The sequence below is a fragment of the Asterias amurensis genome, chromosome 6 (assembly GCF_032118995.1).
Source record: "Asterias amurensis chromosome 6, ASM3211899v1".
Lineage (NCBI taxonomy): Eukaryota > Metazoa > Echinodermata > Asteroidea > Forcipulatida > Asteriidae > Asterias > Asterias amurensis.
Window position 1 is genome coordinate 25,124,646 of NC_092653.1, and position 17,242 is coordinate 25,141,887.

General features: G+C 38.7%; 2 protein-coding genes across 2 annotated transcripts in view; one reads left to right on the forward strand and one right to left on the reverse strand.

Annotated features, from left to right (window-relative positions):
* Positions 1-1,774: 1,774 nt before the first annotated feature.
* LOC139938788 (phosphatidylinositol 4-kinase alpha-like) overlaps positions 1,775-17,242 on the reverse strand; it is a 52,389-nt gene continuing 36,921 nt past the window's right edge. Inside the window, exons 34-40 of the mRNA XM_071934418.1 lie at positions 8,924-9,028; positions 7,642-7,767; positions 6,988-7,108; positions 6,030-6,189; positions 5,116-5,205; positions 4,430-4,513; positions 1,775-3,742 (exon numbers count right to left, since the gene is read on the reverse strand). Of these exons, the coding sequence (XP_071790519.1) occupies positions 3,691-3,742; positions 4,430-4,513; positions 5,116-5,205; positions 6,030-6,189; positions 6,988-7,108; positions 7,642-7,767; positions 8,924-9,028 (738 nt within the window). The 3' untranslated portion in view covers positions 1,775-3,690. The remainder of the gene's footprint in view (positions 3,743-4,429; positions 4,514-5,115; positions 5,206-6,029; positions 6,190-6,987; positions 7,109-7,641; positions 7,768-8,923; positions 9,029-17,242) is intronic.
* LOC139938790 (uncharacterized) lies at positions 11,054-17,225 on the forward strand. The gene is made up of 2 exons (XM_071934422.1): positions 11,054-11,227; positions 11,802-17,225. The coding sequence occupies exon 2, from the start codon at positions 11,826-11,828 to the stop codon at positions 13,785-13,787; it is 1,962 nt and encodes a 653-aa protein (XP_071790523.1). The 5' UTR covers positions 11,054-11,227; positions 11,802-11,825; the 3' UTR covers positions 13,788-17,225.

Here is a 17,242-nt window from a genome sequence, read left to right on the forward strand (position 1 = left end):
ATCCTCGTTCTCAACAATACCACTTTTGACAGCCCCATTCTTTATTTTCACGCATTTTGCATGCTTGAATTTGTTCACCAGGGGTAGGGGGTCGATTGAAACGAAAAACACTGGGAACGTGATGTGCGCTTCGGCAATATCCGACGAGTGGTGGCGCTATTCATTGTGTTGCAACTTTTGAGAGGGGCGGGGGAAGAGGGGGAAGAGGGGGAAGGGGGGCGGGGGAAGAGGGGCGGGGGATGGAGGGGGGAATGAGGTAATGTCACAAATTCAGTCACAACAGTCTGTCCATGTTTTGTATTTCAAACTATTTATGTTTTTTAATGGAAGGATATCCCTTCTCACAATTATACTATTGCACAACTAATAGTTCTCTTAAAATATTTGTGTACTTTTCCATTCTACAGCTTTGGTATAGTATTGACATTAATCATGTTAACATTTCAACACAATCCAACAAGCAAGTGTGGTTTTTACGGAGACACAAAGTTAAGTCTCTTTATGAGCTGTGTGGTTCTTCTGAGAAGAACCAGTGGTTCACAACTCGACGTTTCGATCACTTTCAGAGCACACTGATCAAAACATTTGGTTTTTACCCATACACCGATGTGTTAGCACTGTATACTCAGTACTTCCCCGAATCCTGTGGAAAAATATCACAGGCATGATACTCGGTGGGATTCGAACCCACAACCCTTGCAATTCTAGAGCAGTGTCTTACCAACTAGACTACCGAGATTGCCCGGTAGCTAACGGCAGTTCGAATCCTATGTTTTGGCAGCGGATACCGCAACGATATAATAGATGATAAATTTGCATCGGGGATAAAGACTATTGATTTTGGTTTTTTACCCATAAGTTGTTACATACACCACAGTTTTTTTGTCCCAGAAACATCACAGTTTATAGAAAGAGTTACAAATAATTACCCAGTGTCTTCGAAAATCACACTTGATTGTATTCCCACTAAAAGTTATAAAACAACACAATCTACCAGGTTGAAGTTATTGGTAATAAATACTCAAGAACAAGTTCATTTTGGAAGGTACACCTTTGGTATTTGGTCTTCACTTAAAGGGAAGGTACACTTTTGGTAATTGTCAAAGACCAGTCTTCTCACTTGGTGTATCCCAACAAACCAGTGAGAATTTGGGCTCAATTGGTCATCGAAATCGCAAGAGAATAAAGAAGAAAAAACACTCTTGTTGCACAACTTTGTGTGCTTTTAGTAATAATAAAAGGCTTCAGCTGAAGTCTTTAATATTTGAGTTAGAAATTACCTCTTTCTCAAAAACTACGTTACTCCAGAGGGAGCCGTTTCTCACAGTGTTTTATACTATAAACAGTTCTCCATTGCTCGTTACCAAGTAAGTTTTTATGCTTATAATTCTTTTGAGTAATTACCAATAGTGTCCACTGCCTTTAATGTACCATGACTCACTTCAAAATAACACTGGGCTTAATTTCACAAAGAGCCAAGATTGGTCTTAAAGGAACACGTTGCCTTGGATCGGTCGAGTTGGTCTTTGAAAAGCGTTTGTAACCGTTTTTTATAAAATGCATATGGGTAGAAAGATGTTGTAAAAGTAAAATCCAATGATCCACACAAATATGCCTCGAAATTGCGTGGTTTTCCTTTTACCTCGTTGACTAACACGTCGGCCATTTATGGGGGTCAAAATTTTGACTCCCATAAATGGCCGACCGTGTTAGTTCGCACAGTAGAAGGAAAACCACGCAATTTCGAGGCAAACTTGTGTGGATCATTGTATTCTACTTTTAAAACATCTTTCCAAGCATATGCATTATATACAAAACGGTTACAAACGCTTTTGTTTTGACCAACTCGTCCGATCCAAGGCAACGTGTTCCTTTAAGAACAATTCAATCAATTTTTTTCTGCTAAGAATAAAATGATGTTACAATACACACATCAATATGGATACATTGGTACTGACATCTGTTGGACCCAATTTCAAAACAATAACATGATTTACCGAGAAACAAAACAAACTTTTTATAACACACTCTTACGTGTATATTTGTGTACATACATATAGGTTTAAAATAGAAAGAGCGGATTAATTAAAGTATTGCATTTGATGTCAAGTTTATGTACATGCATGAATTGCAAAAGCAATTATAACTGTTACATACAAATACAGAATTGATATGCTTACAAAATATAATATACAGCTATAATAATAATAGTAATTTAGGAGGCCAATCACCTTTGTAGCCTTTTGTCAAGGCCTTTGTGATTGACTCGCGTAGTCTCCCGTTCCAGTCGCTCCGCTGTTTACGCCACAATGACCTTGACAAAAGCTTTGAATCCCCTAGTTGTGACACTTTTGCTTAATGCATAAAATAACAAACTTGTCAAAAGTTTAGCTCAATTGGTCGTCGAAGTTGCGAGATAATAATGAAAGAAAAAACACCCTTGTCACACAAGACCTCAAAATCTAAATCTGAGGTCTCGAAATCAAATTCGTGGAAAACTAGTTCTTTCTCGACAACTACGTCACCTCAGCATGTTTTATAGCCATTACTCGTTACCAAGTAAGGTTTTATTCTAATAATTATTTTGAGAAACTACCAATAGTGTCCACTGCCTTTAGCTCATCTACCACACTTTGTACTCTTTTATTTTGATTGGTTGAAAAAAAACGTTAAAATAAACTAAATATATTCTCATCCTTAATTACAATATAATCTTTGTGTACAGTTTACCACCAATTAAACTTATTGTTACTAAAATAATACCTGTTATACCCATAGTTACTTTTGCTGACTTTTTACATGTATTTCTTACAAATTTGGGTAAATTTACAAATGAAGTTGGCAATACGTGCCAACACCATTGATTTGCTTTGTTACAACATTTGCTTACAGTAAGCATCAGAAATCTGCACACCTTTTCCTGTGCTTACGACAACGCCATAAAAACTGCACAAAATCAGCCGTTAAGCACCTCCATGAAACTATAAGCCCAGGGGTGGATTTCACAAAGAGTTAGGACTAGTCTTATCTCGAGTTAGGACCAGTTACTCGTCCTAACTTAGGCCTATCCATGCAATTTGTATATCTCCTAGGACTAGTCCTAAGTTAGGACTAGTCCTAACTCTTTGTGAAATTGACCCCTGGCCCGTTGGCTGAACGCACAAGACATGGTAGAGGTGTCGAATGACATGCAACTGCTTGGAGTTGATGCAAGGAGTCGATGGGCAGGGCCAAGTGGAGGTGAGCCATAGGGAGAAAGCAGGCCAACTCAAAACAGACTGGACAATGGCCTTCAAACCGACATGATGATCATGGGGGAATCAGTGGGTGCGTAAGACTGCATCAGTCAATTAGCTTCCCTGTGTGTCGACCCTGCGGTGATCACTTGGGTGAGCCCCTGACAAGAGCTAATCAAACGATCACACTTGCAATCTCGTGGTGACGTCATGCACCTGAGCCCAGCCCCAAGTGACCCACTCCACAAGGAGGGCACTTGGGGCTGACCCGGGTGAGCCCCGGAATGATGTCAAAGCTATTCGCAAGTACCAGGGGGTCGATCCAGGGAAGCTAATCGAACGCACCCAGTGTATAAAACATTTCTAGTAAGAATGTAGAGCTTCATTGTAGGTGCATCCTCACTGACATGAGTCTGCCGCTATGCTGTCTGTTTCTAGCGACCATGCATTGGTTTTAGTACGGAATCTGGTTCTGGTAGTACTGTATCATATCATAGGTTCGAGTCCTGCAGAAAAACAAAACCAAAAATGTACATTATAAACAAATTATATAAAAAAATTCTGAATGAGTAAAACCATTAATTATTTCAGCATTTTCGTAAAAAGAGAAGTTGTTTAAAATTATTTCTATGACAGTTGGATTGAGTTGCATCAATCTGTGAGAAATTCTTCATTCAGTTAAGACACACCAAGCGAGCATTGCATTATTGCTGCAGTGCTCAGTGCCAAAACTTAAGGCGTTAATTAAAGAGGGGCACATCAAGGGTGTGTACCATTTGTGGTGTGTCATGGCCTAGCCATTAAGAGCACTGTTTCAAGCTCTGGAGTTTGATCAGCAGAGTGTGGGTTCGAGTCCCCGTTGTGACCCTTGTGTCCTTAAAGCAAGACACTCTACCATGATGCTTCGTCCTTTGGATGGGACGTTAAGTGGTTGGTTCCGTATGTTGTGTAACGCACGTACAAGAACCCAGTGCAGTTTTCGAAAAGATAAGGGGTTCACCCCGGTGTTCCTAGTTTGATTGGCTGCATATTGCGCCACAGCACCATGTAAACCATTATATGATGCTACAAAATGATTGGGTCTCATAATTCAATCGTAGTTCTTGCAGGAAATACTGTATGTTACAGCGCCAGGAACGTCACTGAGTGACGGATATGCGCGCTATATAAGAAGCCACTATTATAATTATTACCTGACGTTGAGGCAAGAGTCTCTGATGACTTTCAGCATGTAGGAAGCTGCTTCTCGCTCAGTCTGCGTAGGACTAAATCTCGCTCTGCAAGGAAAACAGACAATAACAAAATAATAGGCACCTTCTCAAAACTATTCCAGGGTCCATTTCACAAAGATATTTCTTACTTGGGACTAGTAATTATAATAATAATGATAGTAGTCAAAAAATTATTCATATAGCGCCTTATGCTGGGCCTCAAAGCCCATAACACGAAAATACTTTCAGGTAAAAAGCAACACATAAAACAGAGAATACAATTGTAAAGTCACATAGTATAAAATTATTACTAAAACTAGTCGTACACATGAATTATTAAAAACTTAAGGTAAGTCCTACATATGTAAGTTAGGACGAGTAACTCGTCCTAACTCGAGATAAGACTAGTCCTATAAGTCTTTGTGAGACCCACCCAAGGATAACTTGCGGATTACATTTCCAAAGTTGATTCTTAAAGGCACTGGACACTATTGGTAATTACTAAAAATAATTGCTAGCATAAAAACTTACTTGGTAGGCTTTTCATAGACCAACTCGCTTGATCCAAGGTAACGTGTCCCTTTAATAATAATAATAATAATAATAATAATAATAATAATAATAATAATAATAATAATAATAATAATAATAATTAAAGATACACTCACCTGAGTAGCTTGAGGGTCTGGCCTCTGAAGCATGGCAAACCGGTATCCAGCATTAGGGCAACCAGTGAGACAATGGCTTCTTGGTAGGGCCTGTGAGTTAAACACAATATCATTATCAATGCATACATGGCCGTGCTAGTGTGTAAAACCATCAAATCTTTGATTTTCCAAAAATGTTGTATGTCATTGGGCCAATAACATCCCTTTAATTTTTCTCAGCTCCCTGGGGAGTATACAGCTCCGAGCTGCCGTGGTGCTCCAGAGGCTTTTTCATGTACAATATCAACCTCTACCCTCGCAGGTTCCCATTTATACCCCTGGGTGAAGAGAAGCAATTATAGTAAAGTATCTTGCTCAAGGACACAAGTGTCACGACCGGGATTCGAACCCACAATCCGGTGACTTAGCATCAGAACTTGAATTCGAAGCTCTTAACCACTCGGCCATGACCTGATGACACTCTTGTGTGCGCACTCGGACTTGTTCTACGGTACCAGCCCAATACATGTGCTTGGAAGTGTCGTGGTCGAGCCAGTAAAAGCACCGAATTCAAACTCTGGTGTTTCTGATCAGCAGAGTGTGGGTTCGAATCCCCAGCCGTGACACTTGTGTCCTTAAGCAAGACACTTGCTTCATCCTTTGGACGGTACGTAAAGCCGTTGGTCCCGTGCGTTGTGTAAACGCATGTAAAAGAACCCAGTGCCCTTATTGAAAAGAGATGGGGTTCGCCCCGGTGTTCCTGGCTGGATTGGCAGCATATTGCGGCACAGAACCTTGTAAACCATTACATGGTGCTTAGGATTAGGTCTTATATATCTCAAACTTCGTCCCACTCCTTGCAGTAATAATACTTGGCGCTTTGTATCCTTTGGCAAAAGGCGCGTTATAAATACGGTTCTTAGTATCATTATTACCTGACGGCGAGGTACGCCTGAATGCAAAGCTCCATGAACCATTTGAAGGGCGGGGAATCCATCTTGCCACCCATAATCATCACCATCTCCTCAGTCAGCTTGATGTCTGGTTCCCAACCCATGTTTCCACCAGGTGAACTCTCAAACATGAAACCAAAATCTGAGGTAGGACACAATTTGGTCTGATGGTTAGGTACATGACTATAGACCCTTCTCATGTACATGTACGTCACATTTCTATAGAGACCTTTAGATGGGTCTTTGAAACTTCTGACTCTCAATAAAATGTCATTTCATAAACAACTTTTTACTTCAATCGATAAATTTAAATGAGCCTAAAGAGGTCCTACATGTAAAGTCCCAGCCATACAGGCCACTATAACGAGAACAGAAATGAGAACGTTAAAAATGCACATCCTCAATTGGCGTGGGCGCATTAATAATAATAATAATAATAATAATAATAATAATATAGTGCTTTTTCACGGGGTGTCTCAAAGCGCAAAAGACATTATTACCCCTGGTCACTGGGCCTTAAACCATTCCTTAAACCATCTCAGCTCCCTGGGGAGTATACAGCCTGTGCCGCCAAATATGTAGCGCACTAAGCTAAATCAACCACAAGAACCATCTCTGCCCTCACAGGTTCCCATTTACCCCTGGGTGGAGAGAAGCAATTATAGTTAAGTGTCTTGCTCAGGGACACAAGTGTCACGACCTGGATTCGAACCCACACTCTGCTTAACAGAAGCATCAGAGCTTGAGTTCGGTGCTCTTATCCACTCGCATTCTGCATGGAGCAACTCAACCAATGCGTTCTCTATGCGTTATTATCGTTATCGTTTTCGTTATGGCTGCAGTGTGACTTGGCCTTTTAAGTCTTTATCTTTTACGGCATGGGCTATTTATCTTCAATCGAGAAGGCTGCACTTAAAAGGAAGAAGGAAGAAGAACCTACCTATATGTACAATATGGCCGACTTTATCCAGCATGATATTGCCATTGTGCCTATCCTTGATCTGAAGTAAGAAGCCGATCAAACTGTATGCAGCCATGCTCTGGATAAAATTCCTCCTCGCCTAAGATGTCAAAAACATTCAAATTAATACCATTATATTTTTACGTTGATGTTTGGTTTAGTTTAGTTTTATTAGACTTTACACTGGCATACAAATATACAAATTGATACATTTAAAAAGATACAAAGAGCAAATAAGCTAAAAATACCAAGACAGTGAGTGGCGAGGAGGAACAGGTGACCAGCATCTCTACATACAAAGCCGTCCTGCCACAAAGAATGTCCCCTAATACCCACCCCATCCCTCTTTTAAAAAAAAGGGGGGCGCTTTAAGGCTTGATGTTAATTTTTTTATTTATTATTCTCTTGCAAAATATTCAGTTTTGATATTTGATGCATATTTGATGCATATGTTGGGATACACCATTGAGAATAATGGTCTTTTACAATTACCGAACATGTCCATTGCCTTTAAGTGTGAGGTAAACAACACACACGACCCACAGCTTAACAACAAATTAAAAATCAAGCCACTATTGTTAAGGTCTTTGCAAAAGCACAAAAATGCCACAACCAAATTAATTTCTTCAATACCTTCTGAAAAGCCGGTGTAGTTTCGTCACCATATATGTTGATGAAGTATTCATACATGCCGATATCTGTTTGTCGGCCGAGCTGATCTCGTGACTTTGTATCCGGAACACATTGAATAACTCCACACTAAAGAGGAAGAATAAGATTTTAAACGTTATAATTTTTTAAAAGTTATAACTTATTCAGAAAATACAACAATTAAAATATGCATGTTGGTTTATGGCTACACTATTCAAAATAATTGTTAGCATAAAAACTTACTTGGTAACGATCAATGGAGAGCTGTCGACAGTATAAAACGTTGTGAGAAGCGGCTCTCTCTGAAGTAACGTAGTTTTTGAGAAACAGGTAATTTCCCATTCAAATAAGAAATTTGTGCAAAAAGGGTATTTTTTCTTCCATTATTCTCTTGCAACTTTGATGACCAATCGAGTTCAAATTTTCACAGATATCTTATTTTATGCATATGATGGGATACACCAAGTGAGAATACGGGTCTTTGACAATTACCTAAGGTGTCCAGTGCCTTTAAATACAGCGGCTCCTTGAAGTTACCAGACTAATTTTATCTGTTTACAGGGACAACCTTGTTCCCAATGTAAGATTTCCTAAGTTTAACCTACTCCTGGAGAAGTAGCCACAACTCTGTACGGGAAGAGGTAGAGGTCTAAGCCAACTTGACGGAACCAGACTAATTTTATCTGTTTACAGGGACAACCTTGTTCCCAAAGTAAGATTTCCTAAGTTTGACCTACCCCTGGAGAAGTAGCCACAACTCCGTATGGGAAGAGGTAGAGGTCCAAGCCAACTTGACGGAACCAGACTAAATTTATCTGTTTACAGGGAAAACCTTGTTCCCAAAGTAAGATTTCATAAGTTTGACCTACCCCTGGAGAAGTAGCCACAACTCTGTACGGGAAGGGGTAGAGGTCCAAGCCAACTTGACGGAACCAGACTAATTGTATCTCTTTACAGGGACAACCTTGTTTCCAAAGTAAGATTTCCTAAGTTTGACCTACCCCTGGAGAAGTAGCCACAACTCTGTATAGGAAGAGGTAGAGGTCTAAGCCGACTTGACGGATCCAGACTAATTGTATCTCTTTACAGGGACAACCTCGTTTCCAAAGTAAGATTTCCTTATTTGACCTACCCCTGGAGAAGTAGCCACAACTCTGTATGGGAAGAGGTAGAGGTCTAAGCCAACTTGACGGAACCAGACTAATTTTAGCTGTTTACAGGGACAACCTCGTTTCCAAAGTAAGATTTCCTTAGTTTGACCTACCCCTGGAGAAGTAGCCACAACTCTGTACGGGAAGAGGTAGAGGTCTAAGCCAACTTGACGGAAGATATTCTTAAACAAGCCGATAACCTGCAGAGCCAACATATCCTGAAAGGAGAAACAGAACACAAATTGTTAGTAATACAGTTATCTGACTCTAATGTCCCTTATTACAGGATACAAACTGGCCTCAAGTCAGGCTTTGTGGTCAAGTGGTTAATTCAATTCAATTCAATGCACATTTATTTTCATGTCGACAATAACAATTTAAGCATATACTTGGAAACAATTATTGATGAATATAATAATGAAGGACAGATGCAATGCATAGAATTTGAAGATAATAACTACAAAAATTAACATAATAGTCACCATGCAGGGAAAAAGTTTAAGCATAATGCTTTTGTATATTTCCCTGAGACAGGAACACGTTGCCTTGATCGGTCGAGTTGGTCTTTAAAAAGAGTTTGTAACCAGTTTTTATAAAATGCATATGGTTGGAAAGATGTTTTAAAAGTAGAAAACAATGATCCACACAAATTTGCCACGAAATTGCGTGGTTTTCCTTTTACTTTGCGAACTAACATGGTCGGCCATTTATGGGAGACAAAAATTTGACTCTCATAAATGGCCGAGCGTGTTAGTCGACGAGGTAAAAGGAAAACCACGCAATTTTGAGTGATACTTGTGTGGATCATTATATTCTACTTTTGAAATATCTTTCTAATCATATGCATTTTATGAAAAACGGTTACAAACGCTTTTAAGACCAACTCAACTGATCCAAGGCAACGTGTTCCTTTAAGCTCTAAGAACTGGCTGGGGTCATAATTAGGCATGGGCGACTAGTGCTACTACTGATTACTTAGTTGAGTCGTAGATTTCATGCAGCCAGTAATGTACTTTCATCTTCATATCAAGTTACACTTGAACGTCAACGAACTCACTTTATTAACATTTTGGATTGTACATTATGCAAATGTTGATATTAAAGGTATATGTTGGGTTATACATGTAGATTAGAAAATGCTCCCCAAAATTCATGACCATAAAAACTGACTAATACAGCGAAGCATAGCAGCTGTTCATAGTATAAACTATTTTGAGAAAGTATTCTATTTTTAGTAATATGGTTTAGATTACACCCAAAAATTTGAATCTGAGAAACAATTCTGTGAAGGTTGGTGTCCATTTGAGAGCAGCGAACTCAAGCTCTGGTGTTTCTGCTCAGCAGAGTGTGGATTTGAATCCCCAGCTGTGCCACTTGTGTCCCTGAGCAAGACACTTTACTATAATTGCTTCTCTCCACCCAGGAGTCAATGGGTACCTGTGAGGGCAGAGATGGTTCTTGTGGTTGATTTAGCTTAGTGCGCTACATATTTGGTGGCACAGGCTGTATACTCCCCAGGGAGCTGAGATGGTTTAAGGAATGATTTAAGGCCCAGTGATCAGGGTAATAATGTTGGAAGCGCTTTGACACATGGTGTATAAAGTGCTGTTTAACAACGGAATATTATTATTATTATTTATTTGTGTATGCTGTGGCCAGGGAGGCAGTTGGTACCTGCTGAAAATACAGCGACAATTTGTTCTGTAGAAACTGTGTTCAGTTGAAACTTTCACATGTGGCTTTGTTGTTTCTTTCAGTATAATTTTGCCTTTAAAACAGCATTAAGTTTACAAAAGCTTTTAAAGGCACTGGGCATGTTTGGTAACTAACAAGTCCAGTCTTCTTACTTAGTGTATCTCAACATATGCACCAAATAACAAACCTGTGAAAATTTGAACTCAATTGGTAATCAATTTTGCAAGAAAATAATGTAAGACAAAACACCCTTGTTGCACAAAATTTCTGTGCATTCAGATGCCTGAAAAAGGCTTCAGGTCTGAAGTCTTTCTCAGATTCAAATATTTTAGTGAGAAATTTCCTCTTTCTCAAAAACTTTGTTACTTCAGTATGTTTTAAACTATCAACAGCTCTCCATTTGCTTGTTACCAAAGTTTGTATGCTAATATATTTTTGGAGCAATTACCAAATGTGTCTGATGCCTTTAAGCAGTGACATATGAACTTTAGCTTATCCATAATGTTTACGCTAGATTACCCAGTATGATAAATATATCGAGGGGAATTTCAGTTTCTGTCTGGAGTGAGACATACATTATGTACATGTACAATGTACTCGTACTATCAATGTAATTATATGCAGCAGGAAGGAAATGGTTTCACCATACAGCACGGAAAAGACTTCTCTATGATTTGACAAGGAAACATTGTCGACAACACATAACAGTTGCACCAATACATGTAAGTATTGAATATTCTTTCTGTTTGTACGACGTCTGTTGTGCGTATTTTGTCACATTCTGTTTGTATTTAATTTGCTATACGTGAACTGGGTCTCTCCACACAAATGCATTTTTTTTGTTGAACATTGCAAAATTATTACAGATATCAAAGTCTTATATAGCGCACGTATCTACCAATCAAGGTACTCAAGGCGCTGAGTATATATACAAACTTTACCCATTCAGTTTCCCTTGTGGTTTCAACTTTATAAATTATAACTATCAACCCTACACTTGATTGATTGTGTGTCCAAAGCAAAGTATCAAGTTGGAAAAGTTAACTCAAATTGTATTAGATTTTGCACAAAGAATTCCCTGGGGTCCTCCCACATCTAAAACTGAAATTTATTCATCATCTTCTCTTCTCCGTTGAAAAATATTTGTTTGTTCCAGATTCAGAAGGGGATTTAAAATATCAAGAAATAAACCACAAGGGAAACCGATTACGTAAATAATTTTAAAGAAACTTTCGGATGAACAAAGAAAAATTTACTATAATGGGATTGTAAAATGTCTATTGTTTTATTTTTCAGAAAGAGAATCAAGCGAAGTTCAAGATGGCTGCCAGTATCACAGTTCATTCAGTGCTTGATAAGATCAGTAAGGATCATCTAGAATGTCCAATATGCACCAATCGCTTCATCAATCCAACAATGCTAGACTGTCTACACAGCTTCTGCTTCACATGCCTTAAAGAGCTTCACCAACAAGATCCTAACAACTCCATCCTACTGTGTCCTCTGTGCAGAAAGAAAACAACACTAGAAGACAACAAGGTTGACAGTCTACCAAAGGACTTTAAACTCAATGCCCTGGTGGATGAGTTTACTGTTCAGGAGCAACTTGTGGAGGGTCAAAGGTCAGAGGTGAAGTGTCAAGCCTGCGATAAAGATCATACGGCCGTTTCAAGATGTATTGACTGCGAACATTTTATTTGTCAAGAATGTCAACAAGCACATCAGGGAATGACCGTTTTGAAATCTCATGAAATCTACACGCTTGCTCAGCTGGGATCAGGCGCAGTAAAATATCGAAGTAAAATCAGAGATTACGTTCCAAAGTGTGCAAAGCACAGTGATCAGTCTTTGAATATCTACTGTAACACATGCCAGAAGTTAGAATGCACAACATGTACCCTTCTTGATCATAGGAACTTCAAACATGAACTTGTAGGCATACCTGAGGCTCTTGATAAATGCAGACAAGAGGTCGCAGAAATGGTGGTCAAAGCTAAAAAGCGCAAGGCAGATTTTCAAATGGACATGGCACAAGCCGTCCACTCTCAGAAGAAACTGAAAACTGCATTTTCCAAAACCAAAATTAAGATCTTAGAGAAGGCATCTGCGGAGGTTACTAAGATAACAGAGGAGGAGAAGAAGCTGCAGCGAGAGGCAAGGAGGATCTATATAGATAGAATCCAGACATTTGAAAATGCTGAGGATAGAAACGACGAAGAGGTCAACTTGGCAGACCAGGAACTGGACGAGGTGGATCGAGTCATGACTCAAGGAAGCCCCCATGAGATTCTACGCCTCAAACAGAAACTTCTCAAAAATCTTGACGAGCTGACGAAGAAACGGAGGCAAAAAGCACCGATCAAAAAGTCCTTTCTTGATTTTAAAGAAGGTGTTGGTTTGGTAGGTAGACTGGTGCTTGACGAAGAGCAACGGCTTGAAACTGAGAGGGCGTCTGAAGCATCTTCAAGCTATGATGCAGTCAGCGAAGAGCCGTTCTGGGAACTGAAAAACACCCTCACGCATTTTATCACTGGTCAGACGGCATCTTTCAAATCTGCAGTTCGGGTTGCTGCCTTCCAGAGCGGTGAAATAGTGGTAGCGGACACCAAGAAAAAGTGTTTGATCGAATTCCCAATACGTAAGGAAACATCTAAGACCAAACCAAAATCTGTTCTCATTCCTCAAAGTTGTAGATATCTCTATCATCTGGAACGACTTGCTATAAACACCAAGGACCAGATTATTGTTCAAGATGGCGACCAAATCAAGATATTCGACAGGAGTTATAAGATGATTAGCGGGTTCACACCGGGTTACAGCCCGTCATGCCTTGCAGTGGATGACAATGATTTCATAGTTTTGAGCCACTCGGCCAAGAAACAGATGACTGTATACTACCCTGATGGAACCCTCATCAGAACACTGTCTACACCCATACCTGCAGACTATATGACTATCTACAAGCAACGAATTATCTTCACCAACTATCGTCACAGAAAGTTACACTCAATTGATAACAATGGTGATGAGGTATTTTCAATTGATATCGAGAATGGAAAACCGGGGGCCTTATGTTGTGACAGTGATGGTTATATCTTTGTTCAAACTTATCAAGAAATATCTAAAAAGGAATCCACATATGGAGTTCACCATTATAATCCTAATGGTGAGTACATTGGATATATCATCAAGAACTGTTTTGTTTTTGATATAACATGTACACCAGCTGGAGATCTGGTCATGGCTTCAGGAGACTCTGTAAAAATATATCACCGTGTTTAAAGGGAAGGTATACAGTTGGCAATCACTCTTAAAATGACCTCACCATGCAATGCCTCAAATCCCATATACAGGCTGTATACTCCCCAGGGAGCTGAGATGGTTTAAGGAATTAATTAAGGTGACCAGGGGTAATAATGCTGGAAGCGCTTTGAGACACCTTTCGCGCTATATAAAAACTGGTTACTATTATGTATAGGATAATGCCCGAGGTGCGCGCCATACGTACCCACGAATGGCGCGTTCACCCAGGGCATTATGCGACTTAACCCACACCTGTGACGTCATGCTATTGTTAAAATCGCTCCATTATTTCGCACGAATGGCGCGATATTGTTTAATTTTTAAGTCAATTGTTTGTATGTATTACGTAAGCTTGTTCACTCCAGTGAACACCACTGGTGGTGTGTGAACAATGGACGAAGACCAACATTTAGGAAATATGCTCGTTCCTTCGATAGTGGCATCATAGATCGGGAGCGAAAGTGGCAGCAGATAAGTGTTTTTGTTTCTTGACTTTAAGTAAATTTATACAAGTTAGTGATAGAAACAGACTATCAGATGATGTTGTAGCCGACTTTCTCGGTCTACAAAAAACCCAAAAGGTGAAGATAAAAGAAGTGACCTACCCGCGAACAAGCCTGTAGTTTCAGATTTGTTTTTACTAAACAAATTTAAGCTACCTTTATGATCAACAATTTCAGTTGAATTCCTGTTATTTTATGATGATATTGAAAAAAGTATCTTTGCAATCTTAAGTTTTAGGGACTTTACTCACTTACCATGTTTGTGTATGATAAATTAAACATTTTGAATTAATAAAAACAAAAACAAAAATACTGGTTAAAATGAAATTGATTTATCTGACTTTAAGACCTGCTTAAATTACTGTTGTAGTTCTATAATTATTTTTTAACATCTCAGCTAAATAATAATTTAATAATGTAGCTGTTCACTTGTGTGTCAACGATCATTTTGCAATACATGTGTAGCTCTATTAACCTGTGTTAAAAACCATTAAAAACAAAATAATATATGGTCCATGGCGTCATTGACTTGATTTACTTTATTCCCTAACTCTTTTATGCACAATGGGTGAATAGATGTACCCATCGCGCCATTCGTGCAAAATAATGGAGCGATTTAACAATAGCATGACGTCACAGGTGTGGGTTAACCTGTGTTAAAAACCATTAAAAACAAAATAATATATGGTCCATGGCGTCATTGACTTCAACCCTAACTCTTTTATGCACAATGGGTGAATAGATGTACCCATCGCGCCATTCGTGCAAAATAATGGAGCGATTTAACAATAGCATGACGTCACAGGTGTGGGTTAATATTATGAAATGTATTTATTTGTAACTGGTTTGAAAGATTGCATGATGATTTCGGGGCTCTTCTACCCAAAGAAATAAACTTAGGACATAAAGGACGTTTAAAAGGAACTTTGAGATGAAGCCATACCTAGGCTACTTGTTCAATCCTCAATATCGTCACTACGTACATGTAGCAAGGTTCAGCTGCTCAGCACATGGGCAATTCAACGGTCAGTCGCATTACACTTTTCAGTGTCATTTCTCGATCTTGGTGCTAGAAGTTCTATGTGAGATATTCTTTCCACTAAGTTTATAGACTGATTTGTACTTGACACCCAAGGCTTTGAATTGATAATATTAGAAATGTTGTGGGCTTTGTATTCTGAATGTTATAACGTTGTAAAAAGCGGTCTGTCACATTACACAAAAAGGACATGGTAAAAAAAACACTTGTCACAATTCAAAAATTTCCTATATCAAAAAGCTTGCGAAAGTGTTACTATATGTAACACACAACTCTTATACATGAGTATCCAGCAGGATACTAATAAATGGTCAGCAACTTTAACTTTTAGGTACACATGGCAAAACCATGGTCAGTCGCATTACGATCAGTCGCATTACAGTTTTCCAGACAATGTAGCCACGCCTACATGGAGCCCAAGCTGAGTTCTCATTTGGAAAAATTGGGTTCATTCCTTGTCAACAACTAAAAATAAATTGGTTTCATATGTTAGCTATAACTTCTAAGTCAGTGGAAAGAAAGTTGTGACAAAAACTTGATTTTTTTGGTGTCCTGTCCATGATTACAAGTTGAGGTTGGGAGATAAACTGGTGTAGAATTTAAGGATCGTACTAGTATAATGTATGTATTCACTGCTTGGAGGATGTTGTTTTGTATCTGTCCAATGTTTACTATATTCAGAAAGGAATTGTATGATACCATTGGTCAAAAGTACACAGGTTCTAGTATCTTGCATGTATCTGAGGACAAATTTATTTGCCATTATTAATTGTGTTGCGAAGTACATTGTAAATTATTCTCTGCTTTAGAGGTCAAGGAAACCCAAATATGATTTAATATCTGTTCTTGCTAACCTCTCCTTCTTTATTGTATTAAAAGATTAAATTTTGTTATTGTTGTAGGCAGCTGAGAAGGTTTAAAGGGAGGGTGCACGTTTGGTAATTGTCAAAGACTAGTCTTCACAGTTGGTGTATCCCAACATAAGCATAAAATAACAAACCTGTGAAAATTTGAGCTAAATTGGTCATCGAAGTTGCGAGAAAAGGATGAGAGAAAAAACACCCTTGTTGGACGAATTTGTGTGGTTTCAGATAGGAATAAAAGACTTCTAGCTAGAAGTCTTTTATTATTTTAGTGAGAAATTACCTCTTTCTCAAAATCTATGCTACTTCAGAGGGAGCCGTTTCTCACAATGTTTTATACTATCAACAGCTCTCCAATGCTTGTTAACAAGTCAGTTTTTAAGTTAATATTTGTTTTGAGTAACTACCAAACAGGCCAAACGTGTACCTTCCCTTTAACATGTTTAAGGAATGAAATAAGGCCCAGTGACCAGGGGTGTTAATGTTGGAAGCGCTTTGTGGCGCCCTCCAGGTGTGAAAAGCGCTATAGAAAAACTGGTTATTATTATTTTTTATTATTAAAGCCAGTGGACACTATTGGTAATTGTCAAAGAGTAGTCTTCACACTTGGTGTATCTCAACATATGCATAAAATAACAAACCTGTGAAAATTTTAATTTAATCGGTCGCCGAAGTTGGGAGATAATAATGAAAGAAACAACACCCTTGTCACACGAAGTTGTGCACATTCAGATGCTTGATTTTGAGACCTCAAATTCTAAACTTGAGGTCTCGAAATCAAATTCATGGATAATTACTTCTTTCTCCAAAACTATGTCACTTCAGAGGGAGCCGTTTCTCACAATGTTTTATACTTTCAACCTCTCTCCATTACTCGTCACCAATTAAGGTTTTATGATGATAATTATTTTGAGTAATTACCAATAGTGTCCACTGACTTTAACCCTTACCCAGGGTATGGGGTTTGTTCCCTTTTGGGGAGAAAAAAATCAATATAATACAATACATTTAATATAAAAAAACACTTAC